This window comes from Argopecten irradians, chromosome 13, assembly GCF_041381155.1.
Source record: "Argopecten irradians isolate NY chromosome 13, Ai_NY, whole genome shotgun sequence".
Taxonomy (NCBI): domain Eukaryota; kingdom Metazoa; phylum Mollusca; class Bivalvia; order Pectinida; family Pectinidae; genus Argopecten; species Argopecten irradians.
In genome coordinates, this window is record NC_091146.1 from 22,199,221 (window position 1) to 22,226,116 (window position 26,896).

At 33.5% G+C, this 26,896-nt stretch overlaps 1 protein-coding gene across 1 annotated transcript in view; it reads right to left on the reverse strand.

Annotated features, from left to right (window-relative positions):
- The window catches only part of LOC138305703 (uncharacterized), a 32,584-nt gene extending 5,923 nt beyond the window's left edge, over positions 1–26,661 (reverse strand). The window contains exons 1-9 of the mRNA XM_069245986.1: positions 26,295–26,661; positions 13,410–13,472; positions 12,934–13,026; positions 10,969–11,043; positions 10,307–10,402; positions 8,960–9,055; positions 8,254–8,328; positions 1,764–1,838; positions 1,089–1,184 (exon numbers count right to left, since the gene is read on the reverse strand). Coding sequence (XP_069102087.1) covers positions 1,089–1,184; positions 1,764–1,838; positions 8,254–8,328; positions 8,960–9,055; positions 10,307–10,402; positions 10,969–11,043; positions 12,934–13,026; positions 13,410–13,418 — 615 coding nt within the window. The 5' untranslated portion in view covers positions 13,419–13,472; positions 26,295–26,661. The remainder of the gene's footprint in view (positions 1–1,088; positions 1,185–1,763; positions 1,839–8,253; positions 8,329–8,959; positions 9,056–10,306; positions 10,403–10,968; positions 11,044–12,933; positions 13,027–13,409; positions 13,473–26,294) is intronic.
- Between the last annotated feature and the right edge of the window lie 235 nt (positions 26,662–26,896).

The window sequence follows — 26,896 nt, forward strand, 5'->3', positions numbered from 1 at the left end:
TTATTTGTTACAAGGTAGGTATATAGGTACACAGTATGGGTATGAGTGGATTTAAAATAAAATCCCCTCAGGTGCCGGAGTCCAGAGGGAGACAGAGAGGGACATGGGCTCATCCGGCTAAGTACTCATACCAGCTTTGCTATACAGCAGGCTGGTGGTTATTAGGCATAAAGGATGTGATTTCTGTCGTTACCGCAGGGGCCCCCTAACTCCGTGGTACCATGGAGGGAGGTGTCCACCTTGTTATATTTGACCGAGGTGAGTTGGTGGTGATAATGGGTTTTAGTAAACGGATTGGGGGTATCATTGTCCAGTTCGCCCTCAGAAAATTTTAACCTAGGGGAACCGGTCTCTGGTGGTAGCGTGGGAGACACTGGTATGCTCGGTTATTTGGCTTCCAGTTCTCCTACTGTGTTCTTATCATACTGCGGCAATTCTTCCATAACACCTTCCTTCAGGATTTTATAGACGGATGTTACAAAAGAGGAATTATATACATATATGAAATCCGCAATGAAACTTGCAGACATTTGCCATCTCAAAATATATTTAATTGTAGCATGTTTCTGCATTTTATCTATGATTAGTAATGTTACGTACAACTTTATCGACGAAACATTTTAATGTCACTACTTAATGTATGGTAACAAAACTGGACTGGGTCGATCATTGAATACCAGGTACATCATGTAGCTCTATCTACAGAGCATCAAGCTAGTGTCCGAAATATCTGGTTTCAACCCCAGTCTTGCGGGTACATATTCATTGGTTTTATTAAAAAATAAGTATGCTGGTTAACCACTGTTTTCAGGTTTGGAAGTACACCTAGCAGTGTAAATGCGATCACGTCGGTAATAAGGTCATCAGAACAATTTTTTCCAAGGGTTTCTAAATTTGGCCGTTGTTTTACTGATAAAATGTTTCCGCTTTTATTATTATATACGTTATGCAACTAATAGTTTTTTGTGCTATTTGGTAAAATGAAGGCAACATCAATGCAAATAAAAAACAAAATCATAATTTACACCTGAAAATGGATTAATATGGACTGGATCTTCATAATTAAAAATCTCCGAGGGTTATCTTACCTGGTCTGTTTCAGAAACATCTTCATGTGCTCCTAGTTTTGGCAGAATTATTCTTGATGGTGTCGCCCTCGTTTTATTAACATTCAGCATTGACGTCTAAGGTAGAAATTAATGGATAATTTTATTATTACAACATTCTATTTCCATTTAAAACATATTTTACCGGACAAAATACTGACGTTTATCAAAAATAACACAATTGATTCCATAGCATGTATTTCTGTAACAGGTGTGTTTAAACATCGAAGACACACGTTTCAACATCACTGAATATATAACATGGATATTACTTTTCAACAAAAAATGAATACCAGGTTCCCTTTAAACATTAAATGCTTTGTACAAAAAATGGTATATGTACGTATTTTAGCAAAATCCAACGCCTGGTTGCTCTGAGTCAAATAATTGTTTCCACTGATCTTCTTTTTTAAAATCCCTGTCAGAATATATCGAGTACAAAATCGAATGATCAGGTTGCTACATATTTGTAATCGCCCACTGAAGGAAAGCTAAAATTAAACCAGTATATCAATCATAATACCGTGGGTTGAAAATATGAAAAGTTAAATATAATCTCCCGTGGAAACGGCAGTGATTTCTGGACAAAACTAGTCGGAAATGCTTAAGGCAAAATCATATCAAGTAATGAACTAGATATATCATATGATTGCTTACATTTCCAGTAGAATATCTACTTAGTTCTCTCCTTGGCTGTATATATCGTCTTCTGTGCCTCTGGGAAACAGTATCCTTCAGGATTTTATAGACGGATGATAAAGAAGAGGAATTATATACATAAAATGGAATCCACAAAATCAAAACTTGCAGACATTTGTCATCTCAAAATATATTTTAATTGTAGCATGTTTCTGCATTTTATGTATGATTAGTGCTGTTACGCATATCGACGAAACATTTTTTGTCACTGCTTAATGTATGGTAACAAAACTGGACTGGGTCGATCATTGCAGACAAATAGCTCAATCCATTTAGCATCAAAAAAGTGTCCGACCTAACTGGTTTCAACCCCAGTCTTGCAGGTACATTTTCATGGGTCTTGTTACAAATTTAGTATGCTGGTCCACCACTATTTTCAGGTTTTGAAGTACACCTAGCAGTGTATATATACGATCACGTTGGTAATCAAGTCATCAGAACAATTTTTAAACGGTTTCTAAATTTGGCCGTTGTTTTACTGATAAAATGCTACCGCTTTTGTTCTCTTGCGTTTATTCAAATATTAGTATTTAGGGCTATTGGCACGAAATGAAGACAACGTCAATACAAATTAATAACAAAATCATAATTCACGACCTGACGAAAAAACGCTCAATATAATTTTGATCTAACTACTTAAAATTCTACGAGAGTTATATTATCTTACCTGGTCTGTTTCAGAAACATCTTCATGTGCTACTAGTTTTGGCAGAATTATTTTTGATGGTGTCGCCCTCGTTTATATATATGGATTCATCATTGACGTCTACGGTAGAAATTAATGGATCATTTTATGATGACAAACATCTTATTTCCGTTTACAAAACCCCCGTTTTATCGCACAAAATACTGACGTTTATCAAAAAATAACACAATTGATTGCATAGCATGTATTTCCGTGACAGGTGTGTTTAAACATCGAATACACGCGTTTCAATATAACTGTACAATTGGACATGGATATGACTTTTTTAACGAAAGATGAATATCAGTTTCCCTTTTAAACATTAAATGCTTTGTAAAAAAATGGCAAATAGAACTATCCAACGCCTGGTTGCTCTTAGTTAAATAAATGTTTCCATCGGTCTTCTATTTTAAAATCCCTGTCAGAAAAAATATCGAGTACAAAATCGAATGATCATGTTGCTACATATTTGCAATCGACAACTGAAGGAAAGCTAAAATTAAACCAGTATATCAATTATAGTACCGTGGGCTGAAAATATGAAAAGTTGATATTATCTCCCGTGGAAACGTCACTGATTTCAGGACAAAACTAGTCGGAAATGCTTAAGGCAAAATCATATCAAGTAATGAACTAGATATATCATATGATTGCTTACATTTCCAGTAGAATATCTATTTGGTTCTCTCCTTGGCTGTATATATCGTCTTCTGTATCTCTGGGAAACAGTATCCTTCAGGATTTTATAGACGGATGATAAAGAAAAGGAATCATATACATAAATGGAATCCACAATGAAACATGCAGACATTTGCCATCTCAAAATATATTTAATTGTAACATGTTTCTTTATTTTATCAATGATTAGTAATGTTACGTACATGTATATCGACGAAACATTTTGTGTCACTGCTTAATGTATGGTAACAAAACTGGACTGGGTCGATCATTGCAGACAGATAACTCAATCCATTTAGCATCAAAGTAGTGTCTGAAATATGTGACGGCGACTGGCAAAATGGGCCCAGATGCGGCGATTATGACGTCGGAATAAATGACGTTATAAAGTTACGCACATTTTTTACCGACGTCACCACGTGTATTTGCTGAAACTCTCAATAAACGACGGTTCATTAGGGGGATTTGTCCCGCATTTTATGTGTAAATTTAACTACCTGTATCATTTTCAATACATACTATGAAGAGTAGACTGGTGAGTTGTCAGTTGATCAGTATACTAACATGTGGGTACTTTCTAGCAAAATATACATGTAAATAAAATGAATAAATATAGCTGTGAAAAAGACATTAGAAAAAAAGTATTGAGATTATTTTTCTCTTCGTTAGTAGAGATGACAATCAAAAAACAGAGATAAGAGTTGAAAAAACCTGATTTATCTCAATCAGCAGTTATTCGACTGAAACTGTAATATGCAACAAATTATGGGGTCCAGACACAATATTTATAAATAAATTTAAGACAGTTCAACATTTTTTGATCTTATCTAGCAATATATTGTTTTCTCCACGGATATTCTGAAAATTTCACAGGCTTTGCTCTTTCATAAGTTAATAATATTTTGCAATACTTCGTAATATACAATGTATTTAAAATAAAAGATCGAAAATAAAAGCCGTAAAAGTCACTGACATTATACCGAATACATTGATATACATGTAGCAAAAATATCACGAGTGCGGAAACTGAAAATGCAAACAACGGGATGTTGTTTAAAAGTAGAATAAAGGCAAGAAAATTGTGTTAGGGCGTATTCCTTCAGAGGACAAGGATGCAGATTTCATCATTCGATAACAAAGGTGTTTAGCTCTATAAATATTGTTTTCCTTACATGTATACATATGTAATTCTAGTAGAGAGGGAGAGAGAGAGAGAGAGACAGACAGACAGAGAGAGAGAGAGAGAGAGGGAGAGAGAGAAATTATATAAGTTAAGTTTCTGATACAGTGTAGAGAGAAGATGTTTATTTTCTTGTAGAACTTTGCGACGATGAATATAAGGAATACATCATCCGGTTAACATCTAGAAACGGGCCTGGTACAACTATCCTTCGTTGTCCGTAAGATACTCGGATAATGATAATTGGCCCATTAGCATTATATATTTCAATTCAATTCAATTCAATTCATTTTTATTGCTTCTTACATCCATATAAAAGGGATCGATAGCAAAACATACATGTATATAACACACAGTAGATCAAAGCAACAACTTAACAAGCCAGCTTTCCTCAGTTCAAATGACTTTTAAAGAAAGAGGCCTAAATCCTGTAGAAGTTTTAGATCATTAGAAGACAAGAGTCGTATACAATTTTTCAAAATCTGTTAGATGGTGGTAAATTATATCATTATGGCTATTAAAGAAAATTGTTCTCATTGTAGAGTTAACGGAACACTTAAAATTGAAGTGAATGTTAGGTCGATATTCACTGCCTCGCCACCCCCCCACCCCACTCCCCACCCCCACTCCCACCCCCACAGTTTTGTGAGGATCCCGCACACCAACCCCATCTGGTCTAGTTAATTCACTAGTCAATGCTGAAATCGTAGTGTGAAACATTATTTCTTAGTTCATCTACACCATCTAGAAATTTAAATTTTACTGAAAGTCTTAGGAGCTTTATGTAGAAAAAGACTAATTAAGAAACTTCAGGGGTCTGATAATTAGTTACAATTTATATCAATTTGTATCTGTGTACGAGTGTCCATAGATTGGTTTTAGGGGTCTTATAATCAAGATAAAAAAAAAGCGAAACTTGATCTCGACCAATATACCTCTATAGTGATTTATTTGAAACTGTGGTGTGTTCAAATTGCTATAAACTGTCACTAATTCTCAGACCCCTCTGTTTGAAACATGTTTTGCGTCTTATTCTTTTCAATCGTGCTTATTGCAATATCTAAAGACCCCTGTCTACATCTTATTTTCTTTTTACATATATTTAAAATAAACATAAAGTAGAACTCTAATAACTAGGTTTCCTTCTTGAGTTGTCTAGCAGATATATAGAAAGGAAACGGTCTGAAATGTAAATGCGATCACTAGTTTTTGAAATTCGATCACTCCAACCACAGGTTTTTGTTTTATGTGCCATATTGGGTCAGTATTACTAAATTCAGTAGCATGTATATATGAATAGATGTGTCTGTCTATCTACATGATATAAAACAAAAAATGTGGATCGGAGAACTACGAGCATTTCCTGGTTCACAATTTTAAGGCCCACTACCTTTGTGAAACAAAAATAAAAGTTTCTTAAAAACAATAATACTATTCGAAAAGGTATATAAATGGTCTAAGAGGATGTTATAACACCGATCAAATGCAAGATTCCCTGCATAAACTACATTAACAGTGAAGATTCATTTCGCTGTTTTGCCGTCTGGCGCAGTGATAATCAACCGACGCGCGGTAATTAGGACGACGGCGGGACGACCCGCGTTATGAAAATTAGCATTTAATTTAAGTAAATTGTTAAGAATGTGATAGTAAGTGTAATTTTAACGGTAAGTTAATAACTTTTGTGACACTATAAAATTATCAATTTCGTTTTGCATTCTCAATAAAAGATGTTTCGGCAATGAAGTTGCCCTTTAAAAAACTTGTTAATATTCGACTCAAAAACACGTTCAACAGAAAAAAAATAGTAAAAGACATACATCGTTTTAGTTTTAAATATTGACACAACAATTATCTAAAATCTGTTCATATATAGGATAGTATTTGACATCTTCGTTACATATACATGTATATCTCGTCGGTCGCACCATTATGCGTTATACCAACATTCTAGTTAAAAGAATCTGAAAGCATATACACTTTAATCTAATGCACAGATCTTCGATTTTCGTGAAAGTTGAATACGAAATCACAAATGGAATATTCATTGCACTAGAAAAATATCCTCATGAAGACTTGTTCTTTTGGCGGTTGCTGTAGGACCATGAAGATAAAAAACAAACTTATACAAATTTTGATGTAATTAATTGGTAGGTTCTAGTTACATTGTATCAATTGACGATAACCATAAAGATCTCCTACACATGAAATACATTTGAAAGTACCAACCCCGTCGGACGCTAAAGTACACAGCAACGAAAATTTTGTTACAACAACATCACTGCAGTGTTTCACCTCCGTCAAAACGTAGATTTATTTTGTTACAATAAACGAGTCACAAATTAACTTGTAATCTATTACGATAAAATGGACAATAACGTATGAGCTACATTTTACTCCTGAAACGAGCTAAAGCATTATCTTTGTTAAAATATTACAAGTATTAAAGAGCAAGAGTCCAAAGCATAGATAATGTGGCAATTGATGTATTATTGTATAGTTTTAACATCTTTGACAGCCTATGTAACATGAAGATCAATGTTCAAGACGTGGATGATTTGACTTTCTCTAATTTTGTACAGTTAAAGAATGTATATCGTTTTGCCTCATCTCAACAGTCGCAATATCTCTTAAATGCCTTTATCCCTTCTGGCTTTAAAGTATTTTGTGTGAAACGTGATCTACACAACCATAAAGTAATATAAAAAACGTGAAAAAATGAAATTATGTGATTTTTCCTCATACTTGGATCCCAATTTTGTCAGTCGCCGTCACATTGTGAGTGGTTTCTAACCCCCAGTCTTGTCGGGTACATTTTCATGGGGATCTTGGTTACATAATGTTAGTATGCTGGTCGAATGAAAACTGTTGTAAGGTTTGGAAAGTAATATTTAGGCAGTGTATAAACGATTACGTTGGTTAATTTGAGTACAATCTGAAACAATTTTATTTACAACGGTTTCTAAAAGTTTGGTGCCGTTGTTTGTTACCGATAAAGATGTTACAACGATGGCTTTTGTTTTCTCCTCCTTTCGCAAGATTCAACTATTAGTATTTTTGAGGAATTCTATAATTGTGAAAATGAAGACAATAACGTACGCATTAACAAAATAATAACAAAATCTAATAATTCATTACTTGATCAATATAAAAAACGCGCTCAATATAATTGTTATGATCTCAAAACTACTTAAAAATTCATACGAGATTTTACATTATCTTACCTGATCTGTTTCAGGAAACATCTACATGATGCTCCTAGTTTTTGGCAGAAATTATTTTTGATGGTGTCGCCCTCGTTATATTATCGATTCATCATTGACGTCTACGGTAGAAATTAATGGATCATTTTATTAATGGACAACATCTTATTTCCATTTAATAAAAAAAGTTTTATCGCTCACAAAATACTGACGTTTTATCAAAAATAACACAAGTGATTGCATTTGCATGTATTTCTGTGACAGGTGATGTTTAAACATCGAATACAAGCGTTTCAATATAACTGTACAATTGGACATGGATATTACTTTTTAACGAAAGATGAATACTAGGTTTCCCTTTAAACATTAAATGCTTTGTAAAAAATGGCCAATAGCACTTTCCAACGCCTGGTTGCTCTTAGTTAAATAAATGTTTCCATCGGTCTTCTATTTAAAAAATCCCTGTTAGAAAATATCGAGTACAAAATCGAATGATCATGTTGCTACATATTTGCAATCGACCACTGAAGGAAAGCTAAAATTAAGAAAAAGTATATCAATCATAATACAAGGGGCTGAAAATATGAAAAGTTAATATTATCTCCCGTGGAAACGTCAGTGATTTTTGAACACAACTAGTCGCAAACGCTAAAGGCAAAATTATATCAAGCAATGAATTAGATATACTAGATAATTGCTTACCTTTCCAAAAGAATATCTGTTTCGTTCTCTCCTTGGCAGTACATATCGTCTTCTGTACCTCTGGGAAACAGTATCCTTCAGGATTTTATAGACGGATGGTAAAGAAGAGGAATCATATACATAAATGGAATCCACAATTAAACTTGCAGAAATTTGTCATCTCAAAATATATTTAATCGTAGCATGTTTCTGCATTTTATCTATGATTTGTAATGTTACCTAAACCGACGAAACATTTTGTGTCACTGCTTAATGTATGGTAACAAAACTGGACTGGGTCGATCATTGCAGACAGATAGCTCAATCAATTGAGCATCAAAGTAGTGTCTGAAATATATGGTTTCAACCCCAGTCTTGCGGGTACATTTTCATGGGTCTTGTTACAAATTTAGTATGGTGGTCCACCACAGTATTCAGGATTGGAAGTACACCTAGCAGTGTATATATGATCACGTTGGTAATCTAGTCATCAGAACAATTTTTTAAACGGTTTCTTAATTTGGACGTTGTTTTACTGATAAAAATGTTACCGCTTTGGTTCTCTCTAGTTATTCAACTACTAGTATTTGAGGCTACTAATTGAAATGAAAACAACGTCAATGCAAATTAATAACAAAATTATAATTCACACTTGACCAAAAAAAAAAATGATCAATAAAATTTTGATCTAACTTCTTAAAAATCTATGAGAGTTATATTATCTCACCTGGTCTGATTCAGAAACATCGTCATGTGCTCCTAGTTTTGACAGAATTACTTTTGATGGTGTCGCCCTTGTTATATTAGGATTCATAATTGACATCTACGGTAGAAATTAATGGATCATTTTATTATGACAACATCTTATTTCCATTTTAAAAAAAAGTTTTATCAAAAATAACACAAGTGATTGCATAGCATGTATTTCCGTGACAGGTGTGTTTAAACATCGAATACACGCGTTTCAATATCACTGTACAATTGGACATAGATATTACTATTTAACGAAAGATGAATACCAGGTTCCCTTTAAACATTAAATGCGTTGTAAAAAATGGCAAATAGCACAATCCATCGCCTGGTTGCTCTTAGTTAAATAAATGTTTCCATTGGTCTTCTTTTTAAAATCCCTGTCAGAAAATATCGAGCACAAAATCGAATGATCATGTTGCTACATATTTGCAATCGACCACTGAAGGAAAGCTAAAATTAAAAAAGTATATCAATCATAATATCAGGGGCTGAAAATATGAAAAGTTAATATAATCTCACGTGGAAACGTCAGTGATTTTTGAACACAACTAGTCGCAAATGCTAAAGGCAAAATTATATCAAGCAATGAATTAGATATATTAGATAATTGCTTGCCTTTCCAAAAGAATATCTGTTTCGTTCTCTCCTTGGCAGTACATATCGTCTTCTGTACCTCTGGGAAACAGTATCCTTCAGGATTTTACAGACGGATGGTAAAGAAGAGGAATCATATACATAAATGGAATCCACAATTAAACTTGCAGAAATTTGTCATCTCAAAATATATTTAATTGTAGCATGTTTCTGCATTTTATCTATGATTTGTAATGTTACCTAAACCGACGAAACATTTTGTGTCACTGCTTAATGTATGGTAACAAAACTGGACTGGGTCGATCATTGCAGACAGATAGCTCAATCAATTGAGCATCAAAGTAGTGTCTGAAATATATGGTTTCAACCCCAGTCTTGCGGGTACATTTTCATGGGTCTTGTTACAAATTTAGTATGGTGGTCCACCACAGTATTCAGGATTGGAAGTACACCTAGCAGTGTATATATGATCACGTTGGTAATCTAGTCATCAGAACAATTTTTTTAAACGGTTTCTTAATTTGGACGTTGTTTTACTGATAAAAATGTTACCGCTTTGGTTCTCTCTAGTTATTCAACTAGTAGTATTTGATCCTACTAATTGAAATGAAAACAACGTCAATGCAAATTAATAACAAAATTATAATTCACACTTGACCAAAAAAAAACGATCAACATAATTTTGATCTAACTACTTAAAAAATCTATGAGAGTTATATTATCTCACCTCGTCTGATTCAGAAACATCGTCATGTGCTCCTAGTTTTGGCAGAATTATTTTTGATGGTGTCGCCCTCGTTATATTAGGATTCATAATTGACATCTACGGTAGAAATAATGGATCATTTTATTATGACAACATCTTATTTCCATTTTAAAAAAAAGTTTTATCGCACAAAATACTGACGTTTATCAAAAATAACACAAGTGATTGCATAGCATTTTTTTCCGTGACAGGTGTGTTTAAACATCGAATACACGCGTTTCAATATCACTGTACAATTGGACATAGATATTACTATTTAACGAAAGATGAATACCAGGTTCCCTTTAAACATTAAATGCGTTGTAAAAAATGGCAAATAGCACAATCCATCGCCTGGTTGCTCTTAGTTAAATAAATGTTTCCATTGGTCTTCTTTTTAAAATCCCTGTCAGAAAATATCGAGTACAAAATCGAATGATCATGTTGCTACATATTTGCAATCGACCACTGAAGGAAAGCTAAAATTAAAAAATTATATCAATCATAATATCAGGGGCTGAAAATATGAAAAGTTAATATTATCTCACGTGGAAACGTCAGTGATTTTTGAACACAACTAGTCGCAAATGCTAAAGGCAAAATTATATCAAGCAATGAATTAGATATATTAGATAATTGCTTACCTTTCCAAAAGAATATCTGTTTCGTTCTCTCCTTGGCAGTACATATCGTCTTCTGTACCTCTGGGAAACAGTATCCTTCAGGATTTTACAGACGGATGATAAAGAAGAGGAGAATTACATACATGAATGACATCCACAATGAAATTCGCAGACATTTGCCATCTCAAAAAATCATTATTATATTAGTGTATAATGAAAATTGTTGCCACTGTTGTTTCCGCAGAAAATCTTGCCGCTTCTGATCTTTCATCGATTATTTAACTAGCTTTTGTGTTATGTAGAGAAATGAATCACGTCATTTTTCTTAAGAAAACTTTTGTTTTTGAAATGGCAAGATCTACGTCATTTTTACAAATACTTTGATGTGTTTAAAATGTAAGCAAATATATTTGATAAAAAAAAACACTTCATTTCGCTTGTTTCTTATAATATTGTGTCTTGTATTAAAAGTAAGGATAATACAATATTGATAAGTTACTAGACATTAAAGATGGCAATTATTTTTTTCATTCCCTTGTAGAATTTGACAGAAATAATGATATCAATGCTTAAAATTAATTTGAAACGATATTTTGTTACAAAATATATTCATAAATTCAAAGAAAATTGTAAATGAAGACATTTACATTAATTAAAACATTGATAACATTATTATGATTGATTTAATCGAGGAATGAAAACGCATTGATTGCAAACTGTGTGGATTCGCGCCGGGGATTCCCATAACAAATATCAATCCGCTTGATAAAAGATATGAAAACATCCCATTAGGGTCACAGTATGGTAACCTTTTAAATTGGTCAATTAAATTTCTGCTTCCAGAATCTTTGACGTGAATTTCTGAGGATGAAATAGTTTGAAAGAGTTGTCAGAATTATTTTCGCATTTGCAGTCATCACTTTTAAAGAGTACAACAAAGCTAAATGAATATATAGTGAATTGGTGTAGATAAGCGCAGATAATGCATTCGATCTGAAGTACATGTGGTATAAATGTCACCAGAATGTGACCTGTTATGTGATGTTGTCAAATCTTGACAAATGACTTACTTTCTATATTTCTTAAAGTGAATGGTTGGGCAAAAGAAGACTTAAGTCGATAAAATGGTATCCAATATATTTTTCTTATGAAACTTTCAATGAGTTAGGCGACTTTGCTTTTACTGTGATAAAAAACGGGACTTCCCGTAATTTCAATAGCCATAATTGAACCGTCGTCTATATATGTAAGGACGTTTGGAAGGCAATTGAACACATTTAAACTGGTTTTCTTTACCCGACTATTCACTTTAACATTGTCTTCAGATTGAAAAAAAATACGGTTTCACAAACAATGAACAAAGAAGGGGTATCACTTTGGGCCGTTTAACGGCCACTCGCTGATAAGGCAAAGATCAAAGGGTGAAATATTACATTTTCCTTTTAAACTGAATACAAGAACAAAAATTTGTATTTTTAGTAGTTTTCATGACGAAACTTCGGTTGGTGAAGTTCAGTTCAGAAAACTGATTCATAATTGAATAAGTACATATAGGTCACGGTGACCTTGTTTAGCATTTGTTCTATTTAAGCATTAAGCACTTATTAAATAATTTTGCTGAAAACTTAGACTTTTCAACGATTTGAAAGCTTCAGATTGTTGTTAAGTACTGCATGATCTTGACATGGCCTACTTCAGATGATAACATCCTTAGAGAACAGTGTCAGGGTCACGTGCTTAAATTAAGTCATAATTAATGAAAGATATCATTTATTTACTAAGCTGGTTTTATTAACTAATTTCAAGCAACACCTTCACTGCAGATATTATGTCTTTGACCATTTCAGTGAGCAATTATAAGATTATCAAATACTCTAAAATAGCGTCCGCTGCATGAAGGTTTGGGCAAAATTGAAGACTAAACAGTTGCAATAGCTTCATCTCATCGTTATATATTCAAATCAACAAATAATAACACTTTCTTACTTTATCATTAGGAAAGTTGTCTTGTCCAATGGTATCGACAGCCAATACATCTTCTTTCTTCGGCGATGCGGAATGCCTCAGTAATTTTACAATCTGATAAAATGATATTGAGGATTAATATATATTTCAACGTCTCATATATGTATGTACGCTCACCAGTCTTTTACTTTTTTACTTTTCATGATGCCATTGTGTTTTATCATTTTCTAAATAGGTGTTATTTTTAATGTCGGCATTCAAAAGATGAGTACATGCCTTTTAAAAACAATTTAATAAAGGATCAACGCTTTTTTAACACAATGTCTAAATGAATTAACTACAACATCATCAACCATTCTTTGGTAAATTTGGTTTAAATAGTTTTGCATTGAATAAATGATTATGTGCACTATGATTATCATTTGCTATCTTGGTAAATAAATGTTTACCATTGCAACTTATCAGTATAGATTTAACAAATGACTTAGGTATCATACATTGCCCATTTTTCCTGTCCTGTCCAGAATAGAAGTGCTTCTTCATTGCCCATCCGGGATTTTCTGAACGGATAATAAATACAGACGTCAATAATATAAATATTTAAGAAACGGTAGGAGTTTTTAACTGCAAATGAAAATATTTATTGCAAAATTAATTTTTATATGGAAACTAACCTGCCTATGTAAACTCGAAAATATTAAAGGTTCAAACTTCAATTGACTTAGAGATTAAAAAAGATCCGTACATTATGGTATTTTCAGGTATATTGAACCATTCTCACTGAAATATGGGTTATATATCGATTTATTAATGATATAAGCGGCCAATTTGAAATGACGTAAGGAACACCTGAACAACAAAATCGCGTGCCTGACAGCTGTTGACAATATGGTTAACCACTGTCGTTTGTTAAAGCGATAATCGCTACCAGGGTTAAGATTTTATGCAAAAAAATGATTTTCCTCAATGTACAATATAAGAAGAAGGATACAGACATGTATATATTCAAAATGGCGAAAAAAACCTGGTATTGGCAATGTAAACAAACTATACATTCAAAGTACAGCTGATACACTTGTTTGCATCATGTTGCCTGTTAGCTCGTAGAATATCCATTGTAATCCTTTGTCAGTTACATTTTAAGCTGTAAGGACTTGGATGGAACTGAGAAAACAGTCAGGCAGTGCAGCGTACATGTGTAAGTGACTGTACTCTAAAGTGTATGCTTATTGTAGTATGGTGTATACATACATGTATGGTAGTGACAACTAGATATGGGGTCTATTTACTTTTGTTTATAAATCCCTGGTACACTTTTTGTATTACTAAAGTTTACTGTATATATATATGTAAAATGTACAGTTGGGTGGAGGGAAGCTAACCCTTACACCTTGTCTGCATTGCACTACACTCTGTACTGTACATTGTAAAGGTTAACTTACATTCAGTTGTAAGCCTGCAATTGTAGCTTCTGTCAGATTGGTAATAGGCATAAAATAGAATCTGAATTTCATTAGATTATCAACAGTTCCTTTAGATAAAAATACTTGTTTGACATCTGTTTATTATTTGGACCCAAATAAGTATCAATAGAATTCTAAGAAATTATATGATACTCCACATCCAAACATTTGCTCTCACCGATGTACAATGCATACTTCTCTTACAGTAATGAAGAAAATCTAATGTTATAATGTATTAAATTGAAAAAAAACATGTATAGCATCACGAACCTCTGGGGACAAACGAAATCATTTCGTCATAAGCATAGTTCCTTATATATATTACAGATATCTTTGATATAACCTTGTCGGATATGGAAATCACTACGTTATAATTATGAATTCGTTATAATCATGTTTTACTGTAATTATGAATTATGTTTTTTGTTTTTGCCATTTAAACAGAAGCACTTGCATACCAAATTACCTGTGTCCTTTGCATGATCATTTAGTCTTTCAAAATTAGATAATAATATTGTGTTACGAAGTATATTCCTGATTAAGATCATTAAGATATATATTTGTAATAAGAGATGTCTATGAAGTTGAAAAACTTCCTTTTGAGGGCAACATTGACCATGCCGCCATTAGCTATGGGGAGAGAACTGTAGAAGCTGTGTAAAAATTCATGGCGAGAAGCAGTTATTGGATGACTGCAGAATGCTTTCTTCTTACTTAAAGGAATATGAAGTTTAAAACATCAAAATGTTACTGATTATCTTTGGTATTCTAGATTTTATAAGGTTGATAGCATATTATACCTAATCACTAAATCTTATATTATTACGATTTATATGGGGTTTTGTTTCAGTTTTTATAAAGGTAAAATTACTACCATAGACTTTATTCTCTTTTTGCGAATAAATTATTAATAAAATAGATCAGATCAATACTTAACACACATTAGTAATTCTAAAAATGTTATTTGAAAAAAGTACTGTGTGACCTGCAAACACAAGAGTGTCTTCGATATTCCCTAGATGCAAAGATACATTTTAGATAGATGAAATATCATTTAAAGGACCTCTTTCACGAACAATAGAAATTTGCACACGAACCAATTTTATTAAAACTAAATGTTACATATAGCAACATTAATGCAAACCCGCATTTACAAAAGGATAGGGCACTAGTAATGACAACTTATTAAAGCCCTCTCCCAATAAGCCCTCTTCTAACATCTCTTTCCTAATTTATATTTATCTGAATCTTAAAATCTTGAAAGGCCCGCTCCCACTGGCGTTTAGTAAGATTTGCGAATGCATTGCGCACAAAATTGGCTGATATTTGCTGCACATACGCAATATTCGTAAATAGTACCTGTATCGGTCGCTCAATATCCACACAGGTCCGCATTTATCTGAAAGGCATGTTTTTCCGTGCCCAGGCTTTTTGAACTGCACAAAGTTTTGATCTCGGAAATCATTGCATTAAATACGCTATACTCAATACATGTTGTTTTTCATTGTATTTGAGAACAATTTGCGAAAGCATAACAAACGAGTTGCGTAAACCAAAACTACTGAATAAATATGGCAGAAATCGATATATCTGTCTTTTATTTCTAGTCTGTCGAGAAGTACAGATGGAGTATTGAGACCTCGGTAACATACATGTTCAAGCCATGCGATTGTTTCAAAAACGGAAAAGAAAACGTCTGTTTTTATTTGATCTTGAAACAGACTGGACCTGGTCACAAAGTCAATAGCTAGTATACCTGTCAATTAAAATAATATTTATTGTGTTTTCACTCTAAATCCTTCCAATTTCAAAAAAGAATCTACATTTTAAGCATATTTTTGACATTTTAAAGATGCTCCACCGCCGACAAAGCATAAATGATATTCATCAATTGAATGATAATTGGTGTTTAATCATGTATATATATGTCTAATTAACACAAAAAATAATATAAAATTATTTATTTTGCCTTTGGTGCATGAGCAATCAGTACTTCATTCGATACAGGACAAAGTGCTACGGAATTTTTTCGGGATGCAATTAATTATTTTTCAAATTTTCAACTTGAAGTAAAATTAGAAGCTCAAACTTTTCAACGGCGGTAATGGTGTAATTAAGTAACTTTTGTAACTGAAGAAAAAAATATTAAATCGTCTGCTCCTGTTTTTAATAGTGAAAAAAATATCATTTGTCAGCGGTGGAGCATCTTTAAATAATGAAAATGACCTCCAATCACCTACCTGTATGGTTTCTTGCCAGTCTTAGACTTTATAGTAAAACATTTTGTACCACACGTTTTTTATGGACATTTCACATCGGGGTGATGTTGAAATCGCTTCATTGGAATAAACAAAGTAAATTTCAAACTCTAGTTTCACATTTATGTATTACAACATATTTACATTATGTTTATGCTAGTATCAATTTGACAACTTACACTTTCTCAATTCTAAACAAGATACCACAAAGCATGGCAATAGCATCGCGTCTCGCGCTATAGGTTGGTATATATTTGTGATGCAGAATTGATGTGTATATCATGATTATCTCTTTAATTTAGACAGGTCGATGTTGTTCTAGATAAGTTCTTAATATTTTTCCACATTTACATGGAAATATCGAAAACGGAAGACCTTTAAGTAAAAGGAACAACTGCAACACTAGCTTGATAGCCCTATAGATATATATATGTATGCTTGCTCCACATAAAACTCAAAGACAATATGATTCGAAATGGCTATCTTATAAAGTTGACAATTTATTATTAAGAACCATCATATTATTATATTCTTTAAAATTTACCATTTGGTATTACAAATTTTGCAAAATATATCAACACTGTTTACATCCTGTGGTGGGGATTAATTAGATATTTTAATGGGGTTAAATCGAACGGGTTCTGAGATATAGCCTGAAACGCAAGGAAACTGTAATTTGGTATTTTGACTAAGTTTCCATGATAATTAAAAGAATGCAACACTGAAAATGTATGATTCCCAGGTCCCTATGTCAAAAGACACAACTAAGACACTAGCTTGATACATACATAATTAAATGGAATTAAAGTTAAACTGTTTTTGAGTTGTAGCGAGGAAAATGTTACGAACGGACGAAACTTTAAACGGCGCTTAAAGTCCCATAATGTTTTTATGATTATTCTACACAGTTAACATTGATGATCCTTATGGATTTATCTTTACTTAATTTTGTTAAAAATATGAAAACTTTCGACAAAAGGGCACATTGAAAATATATATAAAATAAAACACGTTAATGCGTATGTCTGAAAAAGCCTTAAATAGCCTAGATGTGCCTGTACGTACCCGGATCACTACCAAGTAAATCGACACAACGGGGAAAGGAGTAGGTGCAATAAAGGTCAATTTTGGCCCCAACAGAGATTGCCTTTATTTTGATACTATATATACATCAATATATGGGAATTATAAAATGCACACTTTCAATACATTCTGTTATGTTGTTGCCTAGCAACAGGCCTGGCAACGAGCATACAGTATTGATGCTAAAACAGACACTTGAATTGCTTTTAAAAATTTCTAACGTGTAGATTAAGGTGGAAACTTTAAGAAAGTTAGTACTTTGTGATGTGTATAAGAAATCATCGAAACCATGTCATGTTTCACAACACTTAACCATATTATAGCCCATAGTTACACCATAGCAACCATTTTCTCTCCATAGCAACAACACTCTAGACACTAAAAACACAAAATAATGAGATTTTAAACATATTTAATCAATCTAATTTTACGTCTGTTCATTCCATTTCTGTATTTCAGTTGTCGGTATTATTCTGACATTATTTAATCATCTAATTCTATTTGAGGGTAGCGTAGAAATAAAAACAACAGGGCAGTCTTCACATTTCTGGAATTTTATATCAAAGTCCCAAAAGGATAGCAACGACGTAATATAATCACAATCTTATGGCACTACTACACTACGGTACTACTTAACGATATTTATTACATGTATACGCTCGCTATTTACAAAAGTAAACTCGACAGTACTCTAATTCATGTAAATATTTCCAAGCGCAATAAACGAAGATTATAGATTTAGATACATGTACAGCAGGTCATGTTTAATTTACAAGCATTTTTCAACCGCGCAAGTGACTTCGGACTTGCACCTTTTCAATGTGTTCGAGAGGTTTGTATCCTGTTCTGGGAATTACGTTACGTCACATAGATCTACCCTTTCTTATCAATTAATAAGCTGTTTTTATGTTATTTACTTTCAAGCATGATCTTTTAATGTAAGAAATTACTTTTGACAAGCAACGCCAGTGTCCTTGCAGTGGTTTATTCCTAAATATTTAGTATTAATACTGGTAGCATGGCAACCATACAGTCTTTCATTAAGAAGTGTCCCTTTTTCACAATCAAATAAAATTAATCGCTTAGGCATCCTACCATACAGATGTAAATATAATCAACGCTCAGATAATGCACGAACAACAAGTTGTAGAATACATGTACATGTATATGCATTTTAACATTTGATCACAGTAAAGTCAATGGTTACATGTATAACTACCGGGAAGTATGTACATTGTACATATGTTGACTACGGTAATGGTGTCCTTATTATTATTATTTTTAGCTCACCTGGCCCGAAGGGCCGGTGAGCTTATGTCATGGCGCGGCGTCCGTCGTCCGTCCGTCAACATTTCCTTTAAATCGCTACTAGTCATAGAGTTCTGCATAGATTGTAACCAAATTTAGCCACAAACATCCTTGGGGGAAGGGGAACAGAACTTGTATAAATTTTGGCTCTGATCCCCTGGGGGCAAGAGGGATGGGGCCCAATAGGGGAAATAGAGGTAAATCCTATAAATCGCTACTTGTCCTAGAGTTCTGCATGGATTGTAACCAAATTTGGCTAGAAATGCATCCTTGGGGGAAGGAGAACAGAAAATTGTATAAATTTTGGCTCTGACCCCCCGGGGGCAGGAGGGGCGGGGCCCAATAGGGGAAATAGATGTAAATCCTATAAATCGCTAATAGCCATATAGTTCTGCTTGGATTTTAACCAAATTTGGCCCAGAAACATCCTTGGGGTTAACAGAATTTGTATAAATTTTAGGCTTTGACACCCTTGAGCAGAAAGAGTGGGGCCCAATAGGGGAATTAGAGGTAAATATTCAAATTCCTTCAGAAAAAAAACAATGAACTTGTATTCAGAACATTCCTAGGCATTACAAACCATGTGAGCGATACAGGCCCTCTGGGCCTCTTGTTTAATTATGTCAACTTGAATAAAGGAGAAAAATAGATTGAACAACATATTCACATACGGTTATATATGGGTTAAGAATGTTCCTGGTTCAATATTTCTAAATATAATATTTTAAATTGTAAATGGAACTATAGGCATACTAAAATAACACATGTAGGTATAGGCCTAACATATTATTACTAAAAGGCCCGCTACCTCTCCGAAAGGGCTCTTTATTCTTAAAATTGGAAAGTAAAACGAGATTGATAAGTTTGTAGATTTGCAAAAGTTATTAGCGTTCTGTTAATACTTCAATTGGCAACACATTCTGACTAATTTATTCAAAATAACCCTAATGCTATTTTCATAACGCGGGTCGTATTATGTTTTAGCCGTCGTCCTGACTGCGCCAGACAGCAAAACAGCGAACTGTTAAAATAGATTACGAAGGAAAGCTTGCATTTGTAAAGTGTTGAAGCCTTGTGTTAGGTCATCGATAAATATAATTTTCTTACACAATTAATGTTATTGAAATAATATTATTTCTTTATTTCGGAAAGGTAATGGGTCTTTAATATATAAATATATATATATTTTTTAGGAAAGGATGAATTGATAATTTCATTAAAAGTTGGGGTTCAGAAATTAAAAAATATATATATGTATAAATGTCGATTCGGACTCACTACCTTCGGAACAGGGGACAGAACGTCACAACTGCCACGCATATGCATGCTTCGTAATTAGTTGAAAAAATGAATCTGTAGCACTCTAATGTAAACAATTTTTTGCTCAATTAGATTTTATTATATAAAGGTATATAACGCCTTTATGATATAAATACATCTATCACATATAGAGATAAAATAACTACAGTAGTTAAACCCATGTCCAGTGTCCTACCGTATTGCACTACTCTAGCCTAGCTAGTAGGCCTGACTGTAGAATCGCCAACTTTTCAGATTTTCAAAATTAAAAAATGAACATTTTTCACATAAAACACATAGGCTTATACATGAAAATGGTGTCAATGAATAGGATTTACTGTATGACGGAATGATCTATGTTGAACTGAACGTTAACGTTACTGTACTGTAGGCCTACCAACGATACATGGCTTCGAATTTTCAGTGACGTACCGAAATGTCAGGTCATTGACGGGGTCCCATCTATGATCAAAATACTTCTCGTGAGATATACAGTAGTAAATCTATAGACTATATATATTAAGAAGAGTATACTTGATTCTTCAATTGAACATCACGATCCATGTTGAAACGACCGGGAAGACAATGTATATAGAAAATCAGCGTAAACATCGCCAGTTACGCTGTGTCAAAACACCGAGTACATTATAAAGGCGGGACCGTAATCCGGGCAAAAGAATACGGACACTATTTTTATCGCAACGTTTTCGCTACAGAAAATTGAGAAAGGCGCTTACTGCACGGAGTAATAATTTTATACATCGTCATAAAACTAATCAAAATAATTACTACTAATATTATTTTTATTCCTTAGTTCATATATGCACACTGAATATGTTTCCGATTTATTTTTTCCGGATAAATAATAGCCGTGCCCGATACCGTTTTATGTTATTATTACCGCCGCTGCGATCTCTGGTTCGTTAATTTCATAGAATTTTCTTTTTTTCGGATTGGCCGCATTTGTGTCCAAATTCGACATTTTGCATAAAGATTTAAATTTTTATGTTGGTTCTGTTGACAAAAATTGGTGTTTGGACAAAGCTGCGGCCAATGTGAAAACTACGCTTTTTCAAGCCATTTTTGCAAGAAAATGTATAAAAATGCATGAAATGGCCTAAATATATCGTCTTTTAACCCATCTAAAAATACTGTAAGTGGAAAATCATCTTTGATTGCGAAAATATCGATACTCAACTCTTTTGGAAAGCTGTGTTTGTGAGATTTGACATTGTTTGAATTTCTATACATTCTGGGGCCATAATTGCCCCTTATTGTACCTACTCCTTTGTAACATATTACACAGTAGAATGATTGATCAGTGTTTTTACAATGTTAATCCTTATAAAACTGGTTCTTCTTTCCAAAAGAAAAAATACACTATTTCAGTTGAATTATACTCTCCATTCTGACGACTTTTAACACGCATTTGTACGCAATAACCACAAAAGTGCTAAGTATTACTTAGTGTAGAATACCCCTCAATTGCCTCTTAATCGAACGCGAGTAATCGCTCTTACCTGTGTAGAATTGATCGAATGGTCTCGTGAAAAACTAATTGTTCGCTTAATACTTGCTTATTTCTAAGCAATTGACTTTACATGGTTAACACTTATTGTTTTCATATGACCAATCTCTGATAATAGATTTTCAAGGATCAATATTTTAAGTAGGATTTTAATTAATGTTTACAGAGACTCATTCATAAATACGACGGAAATAAGATGACAATGCATTAGCGTCGTCTGTCAACATTTATCAGTTGACAAACATACCTGGGTTGAAAGGTTATACATCGCGGCCATCATGTGTGATTTTACCTACGTGTGGACTGTGCCACCAACAGAGCGTAAATAACGGAATATCTTTCCCAAATCATTACTACAATCCTGATTAGCTACGACATTTTTAATTAAGAAATATCGCCATAAGGTTATAAAATCTATCATTTGTCAGATTTTTTTTGAATTAAAAATATTACGAAAACATAACAGGACTTTGATATAAGTATATATCTCTGTAAATAGCTGTTCCATTGGGGATAATACACGTTGGAATAATACATAATTTGCACATACCTTGTCATACTACTTCCTACACTATCTTTTGAAACAAAACACAAGGATCGATCCATATTTCATAACTGCTAAGAACGTATACTGTAGGATTTATATCATATATACAATCCTATCCTGCAAAATGGAAAACTTTCTGCACCCTGGTTTTATGTACCCGGGTAAGCATAAAACTGCAAAGCCTTATTCTTAGATCGGAGTACAATAACATGACATCATTCGATTATCAATGACGTTACCAATTTGTGAGGTAAGTAGTTTGGGTCAAAGTTTAAAATATCAACCAATCACAAGACCGGGAGGTGTTATTCCACTAGTGATATATCAATATATTTATCCAACGCTCAGCACAATTGTACATGTACGACGGTCTGAGAGTGAAATAACACGACGTATTGTGGTATTAATACATTTTAATAGAGATTCTCATGTGCAAATTTGGTATAGTTTTTTGCATGCGGCCAATATTGAACAGTAGATACAAACCGTGCAAATCAGCCATTTAAAAAAAACGTTTATTTTGCCCGGTTTACCAATGTCAATAACGTTTTTTCCTAACAACCAAAGATTGTTTTGGAGATCTTGGATATTAGTCAGTCTATAATGTAGATAAGATGGATAATTAAACATACACGACCCTAGAATGACTGTTACTATATTAGAAAAGGTTTGATCACACTCTGATTCTTTCCAAAAAAAAATAAAAAAAGAGGGATTGGAGGAACTTTTGTAGTTTACTAAATGATTAATCCGAATTTTTCAATCAGTCTGTGCTGTGAATGGATCATCAAACAGACAACCAGAAAACTGATTTCCATAAATTGAACTTTTCCCTTATAAACAAATGGAGAGGTTCGTACAAATAAACCAATTCTAACTCTACAATCTATTTATCGGCATTTCTTATAAGTGATAACTCAGCGAGAATGCAGAGGTGATCAAGGAGATTGCGCTTCAAATGTTGTGTCACTTTTGTTTGTGATACTTTCAATATACAGCCAGTCTGGTGTCGTATTGAGGTAGGCCTACTGTGCACTATGAATGTCGAAAAATATTGTTTATTTATGAATTATTCAGTACTATTCTACATGTTCTTTATACAGTGTTTTGCAGATTCTGAAAAGAAATACATAAATAAATACATAAGCCTAGACCAATTATTTTAAAAGTGGTGATTATCTGTATCCTTCGCCAGCTTGGTTCAAGTTAAGATTTCAGATGATTGAGAAACCGAATAGGAAACAAAGACCGAATGAAACATATAAATGGTCCTCGATGCGATACATTTGTTAACTAGTTTGTTACTGACCCTCTATAAAGGCATAGAGGGTCAGTAAGAAGTATAGGAGGCTTGGGCTACGCCCTGGCCCTCAATAAATGTTACTGACCCTCTATGCCTTTAATAGAGGGTCAGTAACTGACTATATAACTAATAATATTGCTAAATGCACATTGTTCTGGTATATATCATGGCATAAGATGAACTTTATTCTTACATAATGACCATTTTACAAAACTAGGTCACTCTGACCTTTTTACATTATGTTCTATGTACCAAAATGTTTTGTTTTCAACATATAACTCATAAAATCATTCAAAAACATAACTTGGTTGCAACAAATCAGAAGAATGACACTCTCGTTTAAGCCCCTCCAATAACTCACAAGGGGCTCCGACATGACCTTAATAATATGTCATATCATAATGTCTTATACCTCCCCCCCCCCTGTAAAAAAAGCTTATCGGTCATGGCCGCCATAGGACCCAAATTGACACTCCTTATTTACAAACAACAGTATTTAAGGTTGAGACGGATTCATATACACTTTGAGCAACTAAGTTATGTTCATCTAAGAATTGATATATAGGCATACAAAAGAGCACTTGTAGTGCTAGTGGCTGGTAGACAAATGATTGGTCTGACGAGTAGAGGGACCACCTTTTGTTTTCAAGTTCGGGACTGTCACTTGACTCGACGACTTGAGTTATATTTTTTAAGGAGAATATGTCTAATGAAATGGTCTTTATTGAATACAAATAATACCATGTTTTAAAACATATATTTTTCTTTTCGATGGGGAGGGGGTCCCTCTATTTTCCCACCTCTTTCATGCGATCTATCTTTTTATAGTACCTATACGTTTACAATTCGAAATGACTGTCACAAGGTGTTTTGCCCATCAGTTTTTTTTTCTTGTGATGAGAAATGTGTCATTTATCGATTTTTAGTGAACATTTCATTATTTTTTCGTCATTTCACAAAACTGAGAAGACGTTACGTCATTATTATAATTTCATCGTATTCAGCATGTTTCAATAATATTTCAAAATGTGTTTATTTGCCTTTGTGCGTTTTCTTGTTCTCTGTGCGAATGTGTCATTTTGGCAATTTTTGATAACTGGAATCCAAGATGGCTGTCATATGACCCCCATGGGACATAAGTTGTCAATGGCAACAAGTATAAAATGAAAACAGACATCATACCGGTCCTAAAAACTATGTTTTGAAAAACTACCAGATGGGTACATGGGAGCATATTTCTTCTCCCCCAATACTATACATTAACTGTAAGATAAGACATATATATATTTTTTTTATTTTAGTTGACCAACAAGTATAGGATGATAATGCGACTCGAGTTATAAATATATGACACACTTGTTTCACACGTATTAGAATAATTAAGCATTGCTACTTAAGAGATAAGCTATATTTGACGATAATGAAATGGTAATGGTTAGTAGAAGAAAATACGTTTAAATATCGGTCGAATGCCGGCATATTGTCCCATAATGTAATTCAGGTGATTTAATCCCTGTCTTTACATACACAAAATAAATGCACATATTTTGAGCTGCATAACCAGAATGTCACTTAAGCATGTTATATGATAAAGACCAACCCATGGAGATTCACAATGCATTTTGTTTTTACATAGACAAACAAGAGTTCAAAATTGTCAGTACTGTTGAAAATCACCATTTGTACATTTATGATATAGGCGGACCATGAAGCCAATTTGTGGTTTAAATATTTTACAATCACTGTGTTGGTAGTATGATAATAGAGTGGCATCTGCAGTTTTCATGTTTATGCTTCATCTTACCATACATGAAGTATAAAAATCTGGGATTTTAACAGTGTAAATATTATGTGGTGTGATTATAAGGCATCATTTTATTTCACAGCTTGATTCATCAAAAGTGTTTTTACATGTTACTGAAAACAGAATAGCTTGCCAAACTTTTCGCCAAGTTATGGCACATAAAAACCTAAAAGTGATGAATCACTTACTGTGAAACCTATTTAAAATGGACACACTTACGTAGGATATTACCTAAGAAGGGATATGCACATCAACATTCATGCGATCACCTGTTTAAATTGAGGGGTAATACCCTAACTAATACTACGTCATAGTGTCATGAATTCATTGCAAATTCACTTTAGGTAGAAGTGTACTATCATATTATATATGGCGTGATTGGGTGAAGCTTTAACAGTCCTTAACAAAGATACTTTACATACCTTGTAGGGTACTCTTATGAATTATTTCCACTATAATTTTCATCAGAGTAAACACATCTGCAACAATGTTACTGATATGTTTTTATGATGTCCTCTTCTGGAATAGACAGCTGTCCTGAATACAGAGGTCAATTACATATCATATTTCCCCAAATTGGACGGACATGACTGTCCTTTATAAACAGGTGTCCTTTATAGCTAGTTGTGTTTTTATTTACCCACCAAATCGATTTTAATACAAAGCTATTTAATGTGAAGTAATATTAGTCATGATGTGTCTTGCATATCTCAACAACAAATTTTACTTAATTCTTTAAAAAATTACTTACTTAAAATTTGATCCGATTAAATATCTTCAAATACTTACGTGGGACACTGGTAAATCTGAATCAGTTTCTATCCACGGGTGACACGATCAAACATAGACCCGTTTAGAACACATACAGGTAGATTGCCTTGATATAAAGTAATTCTAGGTGATATATATCTCATATGTTATTGGGTGCTCCAACACACCATTATTGAAGACATAAACAAACAAAATACATTAAATGATAACCTTTTTTCCCATACTTCACAGGAATATACCGTGGTTGCTAGGGAAAAGATATCTCTATCTTATAAAGGGGGTGTAAGATAGCTCACACGCGCTAGACAATAAGGTGACGTCATCAATACATGCAGCGTAAACTCCGGCGCGCATTGTAGATGACGTCATCAATTTTGACGCATAACGACGTTCCTGTGATCATGGCGCGATGAAAAAGCTGGAAACCAACTGGAATTTCATCATTTTTTCTACTAAGTATGGGAAAAAAAGAATCAAACAAAAGTCTGTGAAATGGACAGGGGTATCTCAAACCTTGTGAAAGATTTTTGGGCGTCAACCCTCGGGAAGCCTCGGGTTGACCGGCCAAAATCTTTCACTCGGGTTGAGATATTCCTGTCCACTTCACAGACCCATGTAAA